Raw genomic sequence first — 18,378 nt, forward strand, 5'->3', positions numbered from 1 at the left:
GTTTTTTCTATATGAAAAATAAACATTTTAATAAAATCTGAATACATTTACAAAAAAAAGTAGGTATGAACTTAAATTGAATCTTTCCAAACTCGTTTTTTAAATTCACATATGCCTTAAGATTTTCTAACTAGTTCCTTTTAATACTAATACAAGGCACTACATTCCTATACGAATTTGAAAATTTTCCGACCTCACCACTAGCTCGTTCTGATCGACATTTATAAAACGATTATGCTCGATGTAGGCGAGTCAAAGGTGGCCTGATGACAATACCCTATCCCTCCCGGCCTGACCCATTTAGTTCTAATCGTCAAAACCCTATTGTCTTTAGCTTAAGGCGTAGGCTATAATGTTACTGGTAGTCTATACTGGTTAGGGTATAATCGTTCCGAGATGGCAGTGTAACAGTAAGCGACTGTAAGCAAGACGAACATGTAATCTCCATTCTTCGTACATAGCTTTTCAATACGATCGGACAATTAGTATCGGGTTACATTTCGTTTAAAGGCAGCCAAAGTAAAATAGCTTACACGAACGTTTCGACTCGTCCTATAGTTTACGCTAACAATCCAAGTCGTCTGCAGCACACGCGTTTAGGCTGTGCGCAATTGCCTACTGCGCACCTATGTCCATAAGACAAAGCATTTGATATATGTACGTCCTTACTGTCCTTTTAATAATTTGCCAACGAAAAAACTAACGTGGTTTTTATTAATCTTTTTATGGAGTTAACTTTATAATTCTGAAGTCTGTCTATCTCTTTGCTTATTATACAATTCACGCTTTCCAAGAACAATAAAAAAGCTGGCAAACTAAATAAAAAACAAAGCAATAAAACTGTCTTAAACTTATTTTTTTATGCTATGCAAATGTGATTTTTTAAATTTTTATTTTTATGACAAAAATTTAATGTAAATTTGGGCTTCAGCGCGCTACGTAAATATTTTGTGACGTTTTTTGTGACGTCATAATTACTAGACGACAGTGTCTATAATCGAACACTAACCCTTTGATCTTAACAAATATTTAAAAAAATTAGGCCAAAAAACATACATGAAAGAGAATTTTAATTAAATAATAAAGCCTAAAAATAAAACTATGTTATGCTACAGATCACGTTTACAGTGTAATGTCCTATTCAGTACATTTTTTTCTATTTTTGCCTAACTAAACAAGTTGTAAACAAAAAGTTTAACTAAAACCAAAGATTCAGTTAATACCACTAGTTTTATTATCCAAAGTGATCGTGACTTTGGTTTGGACTCCCGCCTAGATCAGACCATTCAGAACCTAAATCCGTACTCAAAACTCTATCGTTAACTTACTATAATCGCAAACTAATACGAAGACCAACTACAAATAAATGTAAACTACTAGTTCGTGCCTATTAACAAGTTGATACCCTACCGATTTTTAAAACGAGGGCCTATCAAAATATTTGTTACTATTTTCTTAATACACATACTATGATTATTTCAACAGGCTGTTCATTAAGTAAATATGGACTTTCTAACTGTCACCAATCAGTTGGCTAATTAAACTTTGCTAGTCAAATAAATGAAGTGCAAAAATAAACAGGTAGTTGATATTGTACTCTATTTTGTGTAGAACTTACGTCAGTTTGTCCAATTAATGTTCAACTTTTTAAGGTTTTGTCAATCAAAAAAAAATACATGTCAGAGCAAAAATATGCGCAAATAATTTCCTTAAACAATAAAAGCTTTGTCTTATTAAAAATCATTTTTAAAATGATTTTTTGTCCTTTTGTCTTAATAAAATCACAAAAAAACTAGAATAATTATGAAGCGCAGAAAAAATATTTTTCAAGGTTTTTAAACTGTTCCTTAATTAAAAAAATTAATTTAAAAAATACATTTAATTTTAGCTTGGCCACCTAGAAAAATTATTTTTAGAGAAAAAAAAACAATTTTGTTCAATGTTCGTGCGTAACCTTTCAAAACGGTCAAATTTCCGGTCATCTTAAATAGAAAGGGGTCATTTTAAATTACCACTTATGGTAATCTATCCATTTACATAAGCCTAATCAAAAACCAATAACGCCTATTGTTTAACAAGCGACGATAGCAATACTAACCTAACACGTGTTTCATATTAAAAGCTATGACGTATATACCGTTTAATATAACTGTTCATAACGGGTAGGCTCTATAGCCGTTTAGTATAACTTACTTAAAATAAAAATAATTTAATTTGTCCTAATGTTGGACATTTTTGAGCTTTGAAAAATATCTAATTCTGTCACTGAAAAATCAAAATGTTTTTAAATTTTTTTATTTTGTTTAATATATTTTGTAGTGTTTGAATTTATTCACGGACAACGACTACAGCGTAAGAATAAAGAGCACAATTTTAATTTTATTAATCTTTGCAACAAACCATACAAGAAAACAACAAAGTCTACCAAAAAATTTAAAACAACAAAGTTTGGTCCAAATAATTAGAGAACAACATCTAAAGCTGCTTAAAGACCCAAATCGACATCTCAATTACATTTTCAAGTATAAGCAGCATTTCTTATTTTATTTCTTCACATCTTATTGGCAAAATAGCGAAACTCGATTCAAGGCCGTACAACGATGACGTCATAAACAACTTAAAATCTTATGTGTTTACGACGTCATAACAACATGTGACGTCACAAGCGCAGTCAATCTATACGAGCAACATACAAAAGCTAGAGGCACAAGGCTGAAATGACAGCCGATGACGTCATAAACAGATGATGACGTCATAAAAAGAAGATGGCGTCATAAAAAGAAGATGGCGTCATAAAAATATGTTGACGTCATAAACAGACGATGACGTCATAAACAGCTGATAACGTCATAAATAGCCGAAAAAGTTTTTTTACAGCCAATGACATCAAAAACAGTTAATGACGTCATGAACAGCCGATGACGTCACATGCCTATTCGATGTAGATGCGATGGAAGTCGTTGCCGCCGAAGCCGGCGTTGCACTTCGGGCATTTCCTCTGCCGGGTCTCGTACCTGGTTTTAATGCATTTGATGCAGAAAACGTGGAAGCATTTGGTGAGCACCGCGTCCTTGTTGTGAACGTTGCAGCATGGGCAGCGCAGCTTGGTCTGCAAAACGATATATCGTATGTAGTGTTAATTGGGGGTAATAAAAATACATAAAAATTGCTTTAATGAATTAGATATGCTGCGTGGTGTAGTAGAAGAGAAACTTCGCATTACTAGATAAGGTCTCTGGTTTGATTCCCCGTACTCTTTAGCTGTAGCGTCCATGAGTAAAGCGCTATAAACAGTACGAATTTTTTAACTCCACGTTAAGAACGTAAAGTCTTCTTTTCCAACAAAAAATATACAAAAAAGATTACCTTATATTCTTTTATTTCTTCCATAAGGACTTCATCAGCACTGTATAGTCCTTCGGTTTTCTTATGCTTCTCTAATTTTCTTCGCAGCTTCGCACCGTCTTCCTAAACGACCAAAAACATTGCAATTAAAAATAAAATAAAATTTTTTTTTCATATTTCCAAACAGGGAAAGTTTTTTTTAATATTTCTATTAAGTAAGGTGTGATATTGGGACGTGTTTGAGCTATCCGTAAACGAAGGGCTCAAGAGCAAATAGTGTGGCTTTGGTGCGGCTTGAACCGTAACCTTTCGGCTCGTAGTCCGACGTCATGACCGGTATACCACACTACCGGACTGGTTCATAAAAACTTACTTGAAGACGACTTAGTTTGAAATGTTCTTCTTCTAAACTCTCTACTTTACGGTCTACCGATTCCTCTAACATGGTCAGTCTCTCCTTTTGCTTGACGAATTCCCTATTTAAGTTATCCGTAGTCTGCGTCATTTCAACAGCCTAGGAATCAAAATTACTTCGTAAAAACAAATCGTTAGTTGAATTTGTATAAAACACTATTTAAACACAACCCTTTTCTAATATTTGCCCTTGACTTTATTATTGCTTCACTACATGGTGTCCTTGGTTCGATTCCCACTGCTCTCATTTAGCTATAAACGGTATGAACTCCTGCTGAGCCAACACTTAATCAACAGCTTATTATAATCAAGTAATTACAATCTATAATATCACAAACATCCAAAGGGAACTCAAGACTGGGTCGGGGTAACTGATGTTACCCTATGTTTAGGTCGTGAAGTTGATCTTCCTACATCGAGAATAAATCAAATGTGAAAAATCATTTTTTTTAACCTTTCTTTTGTGAAACTCCATAACTTGCACCCTCAAAGCAAGTTCTTTTTCAAGAGTCATCAATGCAGTTTGTTGGACTTTTTCTTTTTCTTCTAATTTACGAACGACCAAGTTTTGAGATTCAACCTTCATAAACATAAAAAATTGATAAAGTACAATAAATAATGTCATATAACTACCTATACTCGCATGCTTTTTTTTAAATGAAAAAAATTAGGGTTGTATCATTAAATTATTCAATTAAAAATTTAAAAGAAAATTTAAATAAACAGATTTTTCTACCTGTTCATGGAGGGTTGCTGATTGATCTTGTAGAATATCTTTTTCTTCTTGCAGTAGTTTGTGAATTTGATTTGCTTTTATTCTCTGTATTATAAATATTGTTATTAAAAAAAGTAATTTAAAAAAAAATGTTTTTTAAATTTATTTCAAAAAATTTGTTTTTCTAGATACCTCGGACATGAGTTTAAAATTGGCATCATCCTTCTCCCGGAGTTGCTGGAGGAGCCTCATATTTTGCTCCTGCATGTCTTCGTAGGCTTGCCCAGTCACTTCCATTTCACTCAACAAGGCTTCCTCTTCCTGCTTGGTGGCAGCAAGATTTCGTTTCAACTCCGCAGCACTTTCCTCCAAAACCTTGAAATTTAACATATTTGTGTTTTTTGTACATTTGTAAATTTCTGTTTAATTTAGAGGCGTATCTATAAATTTCTGTTTAAAATAGAGGCGTACAAAAAATAAACTGAAATTTACGGTGCGAGGGTTAACTATCCAGGGTACGAATTAACGTTTAAAAAACGATTCGCTAAACGTACTGTTAAACAATTAACTTTTTGCACAAAAAACGCGTCATTTTTGATTACTTTAAGGCTGTGTTACGTATTTAAAAAATTGCGCAACAACTAAACAAACTGCAAGAGTGAAGTTTACGCATTGCCAAAACATGGAAAGTTATTGTTATTAAATGCTCTATAGTAACCTACATTTACGCAGAAATATGTTAATATGATTAAATTAGTTCGAAACCGGTTTAAAATAGCTTCGTAAAAATACATAAGTATACACAAGTGTTTTATTATCGCCGTAACCTTTTTTGGTTGATTCGCTATTACTAATATATTTGTAAAAAACGATTCGCTTATTTTAAAAAACGATTCGCTTTTAGCGAATAGCGACCCGTTATTTCGTTCCCTGCTATCACTGGCAAATATTAGTTAAAAGTTGCGACCATGTTACATCAGTTAACCATGTTACATCAGTTAGGGCAGTTAGGCAGCGACCATGTTACATCAGTTAGGGCAGGGATAGACTTTTACGAATGGACATAAAGGAGAAAACTGGAGTTGCAAAAGAAAACAACATTTTACTAAATTTTAAGTCTGTTTTTTAAAAAGGGTGATGGGCCTGATGGGGTTAGGGTGAAGAAAGTTAATAGACAAAGCCCTTCGATGTCAGTGAATGACGTTTTCGGTAAAACTGGTTATCCAAAAAAATAGGATTCACAGATATGATTAATCCTGCAACAAAAATTTTAAATAAATCTAAAAATAAAAAATTCAATGCTGACTTTTAACTTTCTCTGCATCTCTGGATCTTCTTTTGGGAACCTTGACTTATCCTTCTCCTCCTGAAGTTCAGTGAGGACCTCCTCAAGCTGTTGATTCTTGGACTCCGCCTGCATCCGGGCCTCCTCATATTCCTCCTCTAAAGTAGATACCTTCTCCTGCAACATCTGAAGCTCTTCCTCCATTTTTTCAGAGTTCAGTTTGGTCGTCTTCTCGCTCACCATAATCTCAGCCTAGAATTTAAAAATATTTAAAAAATAATTTTTTACAAAAAAATCGTAATTTTTGTTAAAGAAATTACATCTAAAAATAACAATGCCATTTGGGGCAAAATAACAGTAAATAAAAGTTAAAAATTCCATTAGGAACACTGACCTTATCTCGTTGTTCTTTAGACAGACTCTTGTACATATCAAGAAGTAACTTTAGTTCTTTGATCTGATCTTGACTAGCTCTGTTAAATAAATTAAAAATAAAAATTTAACAGAAATTTTCTGTAGTAAATATTTTTTTTATATTTTACAAAAGGCAATTTTTAAGATTTTTGTAGAATCAAATGCCGTACAAATCTAACAAAAACTAGTTTAGAAAACACTAAAAAAGTAAATTGTATTTTAAATATGTAAATTTACTTTAATTGTTCTTTGAGGGTCTTTATTTGTTGTTCACCAAATTTAATTTTTTCCAACAATTCTTCTTCATTAACAGAGGGGGGTTTAGTTTCTTGCTCTTCGGTTTTTACTTCTAAAAAAAAAAATCAATTTTAATAAAAATATTTTCTGTTTTTTTTTATATTTATTTATTCTCGATGTTTGGTAGACTTTATGACTTAAGCATGAAATAACATCAGTTACTACGACCCGGTCTCGAGTTGCCTTTGGTAGTTGGGATATTATAAATTGCCCTATAATTAGGCTGTTGATTAAGTGTTGGCTCAGCAAGAGTTTATACTGCTTATATTGCCCTCCTGAAGAGCGATACAGCATAAGAGCAGTGGGGATCGAACCCATGACCTCATCTAGTGTAACGAGTGCTCTGATTACTACACCAGGCTGCCGGTTTATAGTGCCTTACTTTAAAAAAAACTACAATTTTATGTAGTATTATTTTTTGCCGAAATTAGGACATTTTTAATAAAACTAACACAGAATCTTAATTAGATGAACATTTAAAGAAAACTTAACTCAAAAACCCACCAGTCTTCACAATATTTTCGCTTTTTTCTTCAGTTTGTTCAGTTTTAACAGGTTGGGGAACTTCAATTTTAACTCCCTCTTCAAGCCTCTTTATTTCCGCCTGCTTTGCCTGGACAAATAAACTTAATTTGAGTGTTTGGTTTGGAATATTGTTTATGAGGAATAAATTACGTAAACAAAGCTTTCGAAAACAATTTAAGCCTAAGCTAATAATATAACACTTCAATAAAAACATCATGTACGCTAAGTTAGGTAATAAGTCAGCCTTAAAATTATCTACACACATATTTTAAGTGTATATATATATATATAGCCAGCAAAAAAGCAAAGCCAAGTAATTAAAATAGTCATAAAGTTTTATTATCTTAATTTAATAGGCCCATGGAACTAACATTAAAATATCTATTAGAGGCCTAACCCAATAAAATAATAACTTTAATCAAGTTTTATTAATATCAGCAGCATGGTGAAGTGGTCAGAACACTTGCCTTCACTACATGAGGTACTGGGTTTGATCTCCGCTGCTCTCATTCTGTAAAGCCCTTGAGTACAGTACAAACTTCGGCTGAGCCAGCACTTAATCAGCAGCTTAATTATCGGGCCATTATAATTTATACAATCCCAAACCGCCTGAGACAACTTAAGACTGGATGTTACTCTGTGTTTAGGTAGTGAAGTCAATCTTTCCACATCAAAAATAAATAATTATAAGAAAAAGGAAAAAAGGGATTACCTTGCTTAATTCGTTTTGCATGTCCTTCATTTTCCTCTTGTATCTCTGAAGTTCACCCTTGAGTTGCCTGTTGTGGTTTTGTAAACTATTAATCAGATGTCTCATCTCTCTGTTGACTGGTCCTGCCTGCTCACTGGCTGCCAAATTTTGCTCTAATTCTGCATGGAGGGCTTCGTAATCATGGCGCACCTTTAAAAAAATATTTATTGTTAATAGTAGTCGTTTAAGTTCTGCATTAGTTTTAATAACTTAAAAATTATCACACTATATAGAATAGATCTGTAGGCCTATGTTATACTGATTTATTGTTTAAATAAATTCGATTTGAATTATTTATTTCAATTTGACCAAAGTCCTGTAAAAATATTTAAACATTTTTCAATTTTGATTAAAACTCATAATTTATTTTTTTGCCTTTGTTTTATTGATTGGCTACTTTATAAAAAATTATTATATTTACTTTTGTGAGAGTGTCTTCAAGTTGTACAAGTTCATCCCTTAGTTTCTTTTGTGTCTGGAGTTCATCACACTAAGATAAATAAAAGTGAAATAAAAAACAATTAACAAGTTAAAAATGTTGGTACATATTTATTATAAACATTGGCCATACCTCCATTTGTTCTATTCTTCTAAGGTGGTTGTGTCTCGATTGCTGCATCAAAGTCCTCGATTCATCCAACAGACTTTTCATTTGCACACTTTCTCTATACAACACCGCAAACTGGGACTTTAGGGTTTGATACTCAGCAGATTTAATAACCAGACTCTCAGGTGCATGTAGTGCCTAAAAGAAAAAAAAAAGCTTGGTAATTTTTGCTATTGCAATTTAAAATCATTTTTTGAAAAATATTTTTACATCTGCTCTTAGTCTTTCCACTTCCTTTAAGACCTCTTCATTTTTCGCTTTCATTTGTTTGAGCTCAGCCAATCGACTTTCAGCGAGGATTTGGTCTTCGTCGGAGGGAGACTTGTCACCGCTCTTGACAGGATCCTGCGCTGTGCTGGCAGCCTCGCCTGGCACAACGTTGACAACACCCTTGTTGATTTTGTCCAGGGCTTCAGTCAAGTGCCTTGTTAATCTAAAACAATAACCTTAAAAAAAACTAACAAAGTGAAAATAAAAGTATGTTTAACCTCTATTTTACATTAAAAATCTTTTTAAAATGAACAGAACACTATTTTAACTTACCTATCTTCCTTTAATTTGGTCTTCTTTAACTCCCAGCGAGCATTCTCTGCATTTTCCTGCAATTCTTCGACCCTCTCAACCAAACCGTCGATTTTCTCTTCTAGATCTGATCGCTCAAGATGAAACTTATGGTGCTCTGCCTAATATTTTAAAAATTTTAAATATTAAAAAGGTATATTTAGACAATAATTCTGTCTTAACATTGTATTAAACATCGCAATTTTCTTAATTGAAAATTTAGTTTAAATGTTTTTTTTTTTCAGAATCAATTTGCTTTTTAAAAGAACCGCCCAAAGAATACCTGAAGACCAGAAGCAAGATGCTCCAAATTAGAATTTGTTTCTTCCAATTTATCCAATCTCACTTTCAACTTTTCGTCAACTCCCTCAGACTCTTCCAATGATCTAAAAATAGAAGAAGATCATTTTTTACCCCATTTTTTTCATAAAAATTGGATTTTTTAAACTGAAGTATGTAGTATAATATTTCAAGGATATTTATTTATGCATTTGTACCATTACTATTTTTAATATATTTGTACTTGTTTAAGCCTACAAACAAATGATTTTTTACAATACAAATTAACCTTATAAAATTTCTATGATTTTCTCTTTCGTTGTTAATAGCGTCGACCACTTTGGCAAAAGCCTGTCGCGAAAACTCCAAGCGGCTTGCAACATTCTCCTTAATGTCCTGGAACTCCTTGTCTCCTAGCAATCTGTGAAAAGTCTTCCGTTTTACATCTTCCTCATCCTGGTTTGAGTTCTCTTCCACGTTTAGCTCGCTCTCTTTTTTGATCTCAAGTCTCTGAAGAGTGACATTGATGTTTTCATCTAACTAAAAATTCATAAATCAGTTGCACAAAAATAATTTAATGGATTATTTTAACCATAAAATAATTATTGCAGTTTTTTCATTTATTTTTAGCATCACTAAGAAAAGACCATCTTTAATACATAAAAATAGGGTCAAATTTGCTACTCTGATCCAGTCTCCATTTACACAGGACAGTTTTAGATGATATTGATTATATTGACTGATAATTATTTTACCAATGTTTTTTTGTTTGGCAGGAGTTTATATTGTGTATAGTAACATATCTTTTTTTTGTAAATATCGAGTTGCCTTTAGCAGTTTGGGAAATTATACAGATTATAATTGCCTGGTAATTATGCTGCTGATTAAGTGCTGGTTAAGCAGGAGTTCATACCGTTTATAGCGTTTACTCAAAGGCGCTACAGCATAAGAGCAGTGGGGATTGTTGAACCCACAACCTCATGGTGGTGTAGAAAGTGTTCTTACCACTCACTACACCCTGCTGTCGAAGTGCTACAGCATGAAAACTGTTGGAATCAAACCAAAGACCTCATATGGTGAAGCCAAGATTTTAAACCATTACACTATGTTACTGGTAAAGTGCATTTTTCAAGGTCATGTATTTAACTCAGCATACCTGATCCCAATATCGATTAACAAGACTCAAAGTGGCATCGGTTGCTGTTTGTTTAGCTTGCATCGTTTCAATTTGCACTAACAAATCGGTTTCGGCTTGTCTGCGCACTTCAAGACGCTCCCATAATTTCTTGTTTTGGAAAGCCAAAACCTTAAGGTCCAATTCCTCCTGAAAAAATAAAAATATTAAACGTTAACCCACAGTTTAAAAGTGCAGAGTATCATGTTTTTATAACGCAACTAAAGTCAGTCAGTAGGTCTCGAGTTAGATTCCCAGTAGAGTCAAGTCTTAAATCTTTAAACAAACCTTATGACAGGTTCTTAATTTAAATAATTGGAACATTTAAAATAATTAAAAAACAATATTATGTCGAAATTTAACACAAAAAGGCATTTACCAAAGACGATATTGGTCCCAAGTTAACGGCGGGCAAAATCGCAGAAGGTCGCTTTGCTTGTGGCTCGTCACTGTCAGATGTGCCGTCCAGTTGACGTTTACTTGCCATTTTACTACTTCTTTTAGTTCTATTGTAGATAAAGCACAAGGTTTGCGTTAAAAACAAAAACACGTGCACACTTCCTATACTTTTTTATTTAAAAATATGAAGGGGAGAACGCAAAAAGTGGGAATAGCGGATTACTTAATTAATTTTCTCCATAAAATATAATATATTGCTTAAAAATAGAAAATAAGTTAAGATTTTTTGCTAATTTTGCATGTTCAACTTTATTTGTGTTTAATATTTAATATTTATCAATATAAAAAGGTAAAAATTTCTTTTCTAGCGGATAAACTTCAGTTGTATTCCGTTTACAACTTTTTATTATACCCGTGCTCTCCGTTTATAAACTCCGCCTTTATGTAAAGCCACAACTTTTGTTTACATCACGTCCACAAATAGAACAAACCTCATCTGCTGGTAATAAATTTAAACTTTTTTTTTTTTTTTTAAAGGTTTTAAAGACACTGTATGGGCAGTAGACAGAAAATTTAGTTTGTTTGGTTTCCTACGACTGTATAATTAAATACTAAAATAATAGCAGAAAGGGATAAACCAGATTTTTGTTGTAAAAATTGAACGCGAAAATTATAAGTTTTGTACGCCTTTTTTATTAAAGTTTTTTCTTAATAATAAAAAAGAATAATTAAATACGGTAGCACAAATATATTAATTAAACATTGGAATTTTATAAACCACTTGTTTAGGTGTGTTATGTTATAAGTTACACAATTGAAGCTTCATCTGCAAAACTAACATGGTGGTAATTTTTGAAAAGTTCACTGACAAAATAGAGATATTCTAGCAGTTTAAAATATTGTGTTATAAAATGTCAGTTTCCTGTACTGCAGCATCTTTTTTCTTGCAAGTTATTACTGTTATTTGGTGTTAGATTTAATTCTCGTTTAGATTCCGGGTAGGGTTCTTGCTTTGGGCAATTTTTTGCTAAAAACATTGTATCGAAGTTAATTTTAAACTTAATATAATTTGTAGCCTTATTTTCTTTAACAAAATCATTATTTGCTTAATTAATTATAATTTTGTCACTTTACCAATGTGTAGAAATAGTTGCTCAATGTTTTCCCCCGTTTTAGCAGATGTTTCACTAAAATGAAGATTGTTTTGATTTGCATATGCTTGTACTTCCTGCAAAATATCATAAAGTATATATATATTATAAAAATTAAGAAAATCTTTCTATTTTGGTTTGGTGACATACTGGCATTGTCTATATAGTGACCTGTTGTTTTTAAAGGCTTGAAAGAAATAGGATTTGTGGTCTGTAAGCTATTATATTTTATATATAAATCTATAACATGCAGATAAATCAAACCTAGTGCCTGATATTTAAATTAAATCCTGTTTTTTATGAGTTTGTGTTAGCACTTACTTGATAACTAACTCTTCTTTGATCTTCCAAGTCTAATTTGTTGCCTGTTAATGCAATAACAATCTCTTCTTTAATATTTTTCCTAAGTTCCATTATCCAGGATTTTGCTTGTGTAAAACTTTGCTAAAAGGCAAACATTGTTCTAGTTTTTGAATTTAGATTTAAATTTTTTTATGTATATACATATGAACATTGTAAACCACACTTAGTCATAATAAGAGAGTCTAAAACTTAAATAAAAATTGTGTTATAAAACTTAAATAAAAATTGTGTTATATAAATAAGGCAATATTTTAGGATTATATATTGTTAAAAATGAATATTTGGTGTAAATTTTTTTGTTTGAAGTATTTTGAGGTTTATAATTATGCAAGTTTTTGGCTTCTTAATACCATATAGTTAAAATTTTTAATTTCATAAAGATAATTTAAATACTTTAAGTTTCAAACAAACCTCTTTTGTAATGTCATATACTATAATAGCGGCTTGTGATTTGCGATAATACATTGGTGCAATGCTGTGGTACCTCTCTGCACCAGCAGTGTCCCAAATATCAAATCTTAAAGTACCGTCGACTAACTTGATAGTTTTTGTAATGTAAGCGGCTAAAATATAACATTGATTAAATAAATATAGTAAAAAAAAAATTCTTTTAAAACTAAATTTAAAATATTGATTAATATTGGTAAAATTTGCAATATTAGTAACTATATGTACTATAATTATTTGCTACTAGCATAACTTAGTATTTACTATATATATGCAGTTGAATTAGTCGGGGTTTATTATAAAAATTGTGATTTTTATGGTAAGCCTTTATATTTACCGCCTATAGTTGATTTAGAAAATTCGTCAAACTTGTTCTTAGTATATTGTAACACTAGCGATGTTTTGCCGACAGAAATCTCACCTAGTAGCACTACTTTACATTTGTATTTAAAGGGGTTTAGGTTGTCTTCCGTCATTTTGTATCTTAATTAGTTTGTTAATAACCCTAAAAAATATAAAGTTTTGCATTACCTTTAACTTAGAATTAAAATTATTTTTTTAATGTCAAATTTTAATAAACTATTTATCAAGCTATTTAATCTCTTTCTTCATAAAGTTTTCTAAATTAAGTTTTTGATTTGTTTTTAACTATCTGAAACACTTAAGCAGGCTTTCTGGTCTAAGCCTTTGTTTTTCTTTTTTTATTAAAGCTTATATCTCTTTATACAACCCACTTATTTACTCATTCTTAACTATAGAAAATGAACAAGATTGCTAATATCCTATTTCTTGTGTTGACCACAAGTTATAAATAAATGGCTAACAAGCAATTTTTATTTACTTTCCCTGTAACCTCATGGTTTACTATTGTTTTTTATACAAAAGTGAAAGTCTTTTACTATTTGTTTATATTGAAATAAAAAAAATATAGTATCGTACAAAACTTAAATATTTTATCAAATATAGTAGTTTCTATACTTTACTAACCTTTCGTTTCTTGAGAGTACCAATTAAAATAAGTTATTAACATTTATTGCATTGCCTTATGATTGCAACATTACCCTTTTTTAAAATATTTATCACATGGGGATTTTTTGCAACATGACTCATTAGTAACTTGTCTACTTACTAAGCACTTATTGCTTAAGGTAGTGTGAATATACATGTGTAGGTTAATCATAATTTTATAAAAGTTATCAATATTACTCATATTTCGGTTAGAAGTGCGTACATCAGGAATGAATAAGGTTTATTAAAGTCTAAGTTAAAGGTCTCTATTTTTGGAACAGTTATTTAATAATTATTTCTGTTTAGTTGTATTTAACAAACCTTATGAAAATAAATAATTTTGGTTTGTTATATTTTTAGAATCCATTGGCGATAATTATTAATGTTGTTTAACTTAATTTAAATTAAAGATGAGGCCGGGTGATAGTATGAATTATTACAGAGTGTTGGGTGTCTCCAAATCTGCCTCCCAGGACTCAATTAAAAAAGCGTGAGTACAAAAACCCTAATAATGTTAAATACTACATATTTAACATGATATAGTAAATTTGTTATAAATTTCCAAAAAAGATCTTTTTTAAAATGTTTTTTTATTTATTTTTGCAAAAAAAGTTAGTATTTTAATTTAGTAAATCCTAAAAAAAATTTAGACAAAAAGAAGTTAGTTGTATAAAAAAATTCTTTGATTTTTTGCTAAGTGAAAATGGTTTGTTTGATATGCAAATTACATTACAACAATTTTATTAATATATAAAAAGAAAAATGCAATTTTTGTAAAATAAATACAACTTAGATACCTAAAAAAATTAGAAAGTAGAATTTTCTAGAAATTTTCTGAACACGAAAACAGTTTTCTTTACACAACATAGTCCTATTGTTGTAGTGTCTTATTGTCCTTAGCATCTAATATTACAATAAAACCCTTGTCAATAACTTTATCGCCAGCGAATAAAATCTCACTCAACATTGACTCATTCATGTTTTATCCGAGCCAAAACATTGAAATAAAAAAGGTTCAGATAGTTTCAATAAAAAGGTTAAGATACATATTACACCTTTGGCCTGAACTTTGCCTTTAAATTGAACAAAAAACGGTTGGAATTTTATATGCTTTGCAGAATGCAGACTCTACTTGCTAATTTAAAAAGATTTTTTTTTAATTTTTTGATCCAAAGTTTATTAAAATTTTATTCTCTATTTAAACTGCAAACTTTAACAACTGAAAAATATTTTAGAATTTGAATACTTTATCTTATAAGTATTATTGTTAAATTTTGTTTTTGAAATTTGTTTTTAGATATCGCCAGCTTGCTAAAGAATGGCACCCAGACAAAAATCCCGACCGAAAAGAATATTGCGATAAAAAATTTAAAGAAATCTCAGAAGCCTACAAAGTTCTTTCAGATGGTATTCGTTTTTTGTTGTTGTATTGTTTCAGTAGTAGTATTTACTTTTCTTACAAATTAGCCTCTTGCAACTTGAAAGCATTGAGAAAAAATTGCAACTTGAAAGCATTGAGAATCAAACCCAGAACCTTATGTAGTGCTATTTTTTGGTTGTAGCTAATACATTAAACAATTTTATTTAGTTGTGAAAGTTGTTTAATACTCTTAATGTTCTGTTATGACCTCTTGAGTATACTTTTCAACTTCTTTTTTTTCTAGCAATTTTTAAGTGTATGCATGATCTGTTAATTAAAAATATTTTTATTCAGAGCAAATTTCAAGGTAAGTTTTACTTATATAAATATATTTATATATTATTTTTTGATTTAGAATCACAGAGAAGAGATTATGATAGAAATAATGAAGAGAGAAGATATGAATTTGAGATGAACAACGAAAGAAGAAAAGATAATGGTATGTTGCTTTAATTTTAAACTCATATTTAAAGATTGAATTTCCATTATGAATTGTAAAAAAAAACAGTACTTGTTTTTTTCTGTTTTTTAACATTACTTTGAGTTAATTTTTTTAAAGTTAGGAGAATGGCAAAGGAACAAAGGGACTACGTGCGAAAGCAAGATGCAAGAAGAAAAAAGGCACAGAGAGACAGAGCAAAGTCGTTCAACTTTGATTTTATGGATTTTGATCACCCTGAACCATCATTCGACAACTTTTTTGACGTAAAATTTAATTCAAGTTCAAAAATTGACACATTTTTTTAATAAAAAGAGTAAAAGCAATAAAAACATCCGCATAAAACAATTACTAGAAATATCTTGATAAATTAGCAGCTATTTTTTTATTGGTCTGTAGATGTAATTGTACTAAACAATATTACAATTAAACTGTATACATTTTTTATTGGGTATTTATTAAACTTAAAAACTAAATTAAGTTGTTTCCAGCTATATCATGCAATTTTTAATTTAACTTTTAGGATCGCGAATTTTGGAGACAGAATGTTCCCAATATGTTTTCGAACATGCATGGTTTTGATGACTTGTTTGAGAAAATCCACAAAATGAATGATTTTAGTACACACCACATGAGAATGCATGAGCGTAAGTAGTTGAATTTTTTGTTTTTAGATGCAAAAAAATTATTTTTGAAGTGTTTTAAAAAATGAAGTGTTTTAAAAAAGAAAAGCTTTTGTTATTTTTTGTTTAACTTTTTTTACTTGTTTTGTGCATGTTTTTAGTAGTATAAAAATTGTAAATTATTATTTTTTTTATAAGTAAAGCAATTGTATCATGCAGTAAGATATGTATGGTAAAATTTTTCTTCTATTTTTCATATCCTTGTTCAAAGTAAATGCAGAAATTGGGTCGGATTTAAGACAGATGCAAAGTGATCTGGATGACTTGCGCATGCAGCAAAACCGACTTCATAATCGAATTTTCTCTTTTCGTTCTGATCTGAACCAAATGCCCTTTTATCCGTAAATATTTCTTTATTTTCCTTTTAACTGTGTCTCTTTTGTAAATGTCAACTGTACTGTGAACCTTGAAATATACTGACCTTTCTTCCCTTTTTCTTGTTTGTACCTTAAATAACGTTTGATGTAATAGAAGAAAACATACTAACAAAAAAAGATGTATGTTACATAAAAAGTCTATGCTTTTCATGGACCCTGTGTTAAAAAATATTTATAACTATTTTAACACAAATATTTTGAATGTTGCCTTTATACTAACATCATTGTATGAGATTAGGTGTAAATTTTCCTGCAACCTTAATTTGGTTAGTAAATTCATGCTGTTTTACAAAACTTTTATTACATATTACTAAAAATAGAGATTTATCGAATTATCATGTTTATTTTTTTAGATTTTGATTTTCGGTCTGATTTTTTGGATGCTTCTACAATGGATGACGCTTTCGACAAGTTTTTTAGTCAATCTTTTTAATTAGACTGATTCTTGGAATACTTCTCTATTTCTGTGAAGAATTTTTATATAGAGTGCTATGTGGTATTTACAACTGTAGTGTTAACTGTGCATGGTGTTATATATCGTACTAGTCAACTGTGATAGAGTGTTTTTGTATGTGCGAGTAATATTGTAGTTGATTATTTCGAAGTACAATTTTATAAACACGGTAGACTACAAAAACTTGCGAATTTGTCAGGCCCAGGGGTTTATACAGGCCTATATATAACTATAACCAAGATTATAGCCTACTGGATGCCACCCAGCTATTTAAATCTTCAAGACAAGGTCTACATAAAGTTGTAATATTTGCTCAAAAAAACATTTTAGGGTTGGCGATTCGGAAGATTCTTAAATACGGTAGGGTTTTGGGGTTGTAGAGTTACTAGATTTTATTGTTGTAGTTATTTTGGTTGTTTATTCGGTTTAACTGTTTAATTTGGCTTGACTCCGTTTACCGACTCATTTTATTATGATTATATTTGGTTTGGTATTTTGTTTAAGTTTTAGTTATAAACGACAAGACGTTAACAGTAATACTTTTATTGTAAAACGGCAAAACACTTACACGGTTTGATTTAAAGTTACATTACAAGATCAGCTAGATTGCTAGACTGACGTTAAAGTTAAAGTACGGTTTGTAGGTCCAGTTATTGCGAGATGCGACGGTGGCCAACTATTGCTAGATTGACCCGACGATATAACGATGACCAACTATCGGTAGATTGGTGAAGAATGTTTAAATTGTTCCAGTATTTATAGCACAACCGAAAGGCAATAAAAGTTCGTTCGTTGTAAAGCCGCTGGCCTTTTACGTATAGGTTACGTGGCTAATTCTCGTTAAGGGCGATTTTAGAGTGCATTGTTTGAAGTTGACGCCCGTTGTAACGAGAATAATTGTTGTACGTGTCCGGTCAATGACATTGAACTAGCTTGAACTTAGAATTGATTGTAATAGGCTTATTACAATTGATTCTACAGGGTTAAAGGTAAATAGTTCCTATTTATTAGCAACAAGCAAACAACATAAATTAGAAGTGTTGATAATTTATTAAAGCAAATAAATGTATGTACAGAATATTAATCACTAATTTTAATATAGAAAAATTGCACAGATCTTTTAAAACTTATATTACGATAGTTTTGTCCGTCACTTCTTTCTTGTTGGAATTGATGGATTTTCTAATTTCTGTCTACCGGAGTGCCACTGTATTGCGTTGTACCAAAGCGTCGCCTCTCTGTCGTGTAAAAACTCGAAGTTGTATGTTCT

At 30.9% G+C, this 18,378-nt stretch overlaps 3 protein-coding genes across 4 annotated transcripts; 1 reads left to right on the plus strand and 2 right to left on the minus strand.

Moving 5' to 3' along the window:
* Nucleotides 1-2,322: 2,322 nt before the first annotated feature.
* Nucleotides 2,323-10,933, minus strand: LOC145754744 (E3 ubiquitin-protein ligase BRE1B-like). The gene is made up of 19 exons (XM_082570855.1): nt 10,747-10,933; nt 10,350-10,517; nt 9,483-9,733; nt 9,198-9,300; nt 8,897-9,036; nt 8,564-8,786; nt 8,318-8,491; nt 8,168-8,236; nt 7,708-7,896; nt 6,975-7,083; nt 6,411-6,522; nt 6,154-6,232; nt 5,781-6,011; nt 4,667-4,849; nt 4,496-4,579; nt 4,214-4,339; nt 3,719-3,859; nt 3,367-3,468; nt 2,323-3,109 (listed from the first exon to the last, which is right to left on the minus strand). The coding sequence occupies exons 1-19, from the start codon at nt 10,852-10,854 to the stop codon at nt 2,933-2,935; spliced, it is 2,769 nt and encodes a 922-aa protein (XP_082426981.1). The 5' UTR covers nt 10,855-10,933; the 3' UTR covers nt 2,323-2,932.
* Nucleotides 10,934-11,504: 571 nt separating this feature from the next.
* Nucleotides 11,505-13,227, minus strand: LOC145755192 (ras-related protein Rab-5C-like). Its single transcript, XM_082571419.1, has 5 exons — nt 13,065-13,227; nt 12,692-12,843; nt 12,239-12,361; nt 11,901-11,994; nt 11,505-11,793 (listed from the first exon to the last, which is right to left on the minus strand). The coding sequence occupies exons 1-5, from the start codon at nt 13,201-13,203 to the stop codon at nt 11,681-11,683; spliced, it is 621 nt and encodes a 206-aa protein (XP_082427545.1). The 5' UTR covers nt 13,204-13,227; the 3' UTR covers nt 11,505-11,680.
* Nucleotides 13,228-14,074: 847 nt separating this feature from the next.
* LOC145755145 (uncharacterized) lies at nt 14,075-17,379 on the plus strand. 2 transcript variants are annotated; one of them, XM_082571360.1, is made up of 7 exons: nt 14,075-14,225; nt 15,033-15,142; nt 15,511-15,594; nt 15,715-15,860; nt 16,118-16,241; nt 16,489-16,618; nt 17,008-17,379. In XM_082571360.1, the coding sequence occupies exons 1-7, from the start codon at nt 14,146-14,148 to the stop codon at nt 17,012-17,014; spliced, it is 681 nt and encodes a 226-aa protein (XP_082427486.1). In that variant the 5' UTR covers nt 14,075-14,145; the 3' UTR covers nt 17,015-17,379. The 2 variants fall into 2 exon arrangements, with proteins under 2 accessions (XP_082427486.1, XP_082427487.1); XM_082571361.1 differs by lacking the exon at nt 16,489-16,618 and having other exon boundaries at nt 17,008-17,378.
* The last annotated feature ends 999 nt before the right edge of the window (nt 17,380-18,378 follow it).

Source organism: Corella eumyota, chromosome 6 (assembly GCF_963082875.1).
Source record: "Corella eumyota chromosome 6, kaCorEumy4.1, whole genome shotgun sequence".
Taxonomy (NCBI): domain Eukaryota; kingdom Metazoa; phylum Chordata; class Ascidiacea; order Phlebobranchia; family Corellidae; genus Corella; species Corella eumyota.

What these genes read in the sequence shown, in the direction of transcription:
- LOC145754744 (XM_082570855.1), bottom strand. Translation starts at nt 10,854, where the DNA reads ATGGCAAGTAAACGTCAACTGGACGGCACATCTGACAGTGACGAGCCA. An exon ending in ACCAAATTAAAGGAAGATAG is followed by an intron (nt 8,787 to 8,896) that starts GTAAGTTAAAAT and finishes TTATTGTTTTAG; the next exon opens with ATTAACAAGGCACTTGACTG. An exon ending in AAGAAATAAAAGAATATAAG is followed by an intron (nt 3,110 to 3,366) that starts GTAATCTTTTTT and finishes ATCGTTTTGCAG; the next exon opens with ACCAAGCTGCGCTGCCCATG.
- LOC145755192 (XM_082571419.1), bottom strand. Translation starts at nt 13,203, where the DNA reads ATGACGGAAGACAACCTAAACCCCTTTAAATACAAATGTAAAGTAGTG. An exon ending in TTCTAAATCAACTATAGGCG is followed by an intron (nt 12,844 to 13,064) that starts GTAAATATAAAG and finishes GTTATATTTTAG; the next exon opens with CCGCTTACATTACAAAAACT. An exon ending in TATATGACATTACAAAAGAG is followed by an intron (nt 12,362 to 12,691) that starts GTTTGTTTGAAA and finishes TTTGCCTTTTAG; the next exon opens with CAAAGTTTTACACAAGCAAA.
- LOC145755145 (XM_082571360.1), top strand. Translation starts at nt 14,146, where the DNA reads ATGAGGCCGGGTGATAGTATGAATTATTACAGAGTGTTGGGTGTCTCC. An exon ending in CATTCGACAACTTTTTTGAC is followed by an intron (nt 15,861 to 16,117) that starts GTAAAATTTAAT and finishes TTTAACTTTTAG; the next exon opens with GATCGCGAATTTTGGAGACA. An exon ending in CCACATGAGAATGCATGAGC is followed by an intron (nt 16,242 to 16,488) that starts GTAAGTAGTTGA and finishes CCTTGTTCAAAG; the next exon opens with TAAATGCAGAAATTGGGTCG.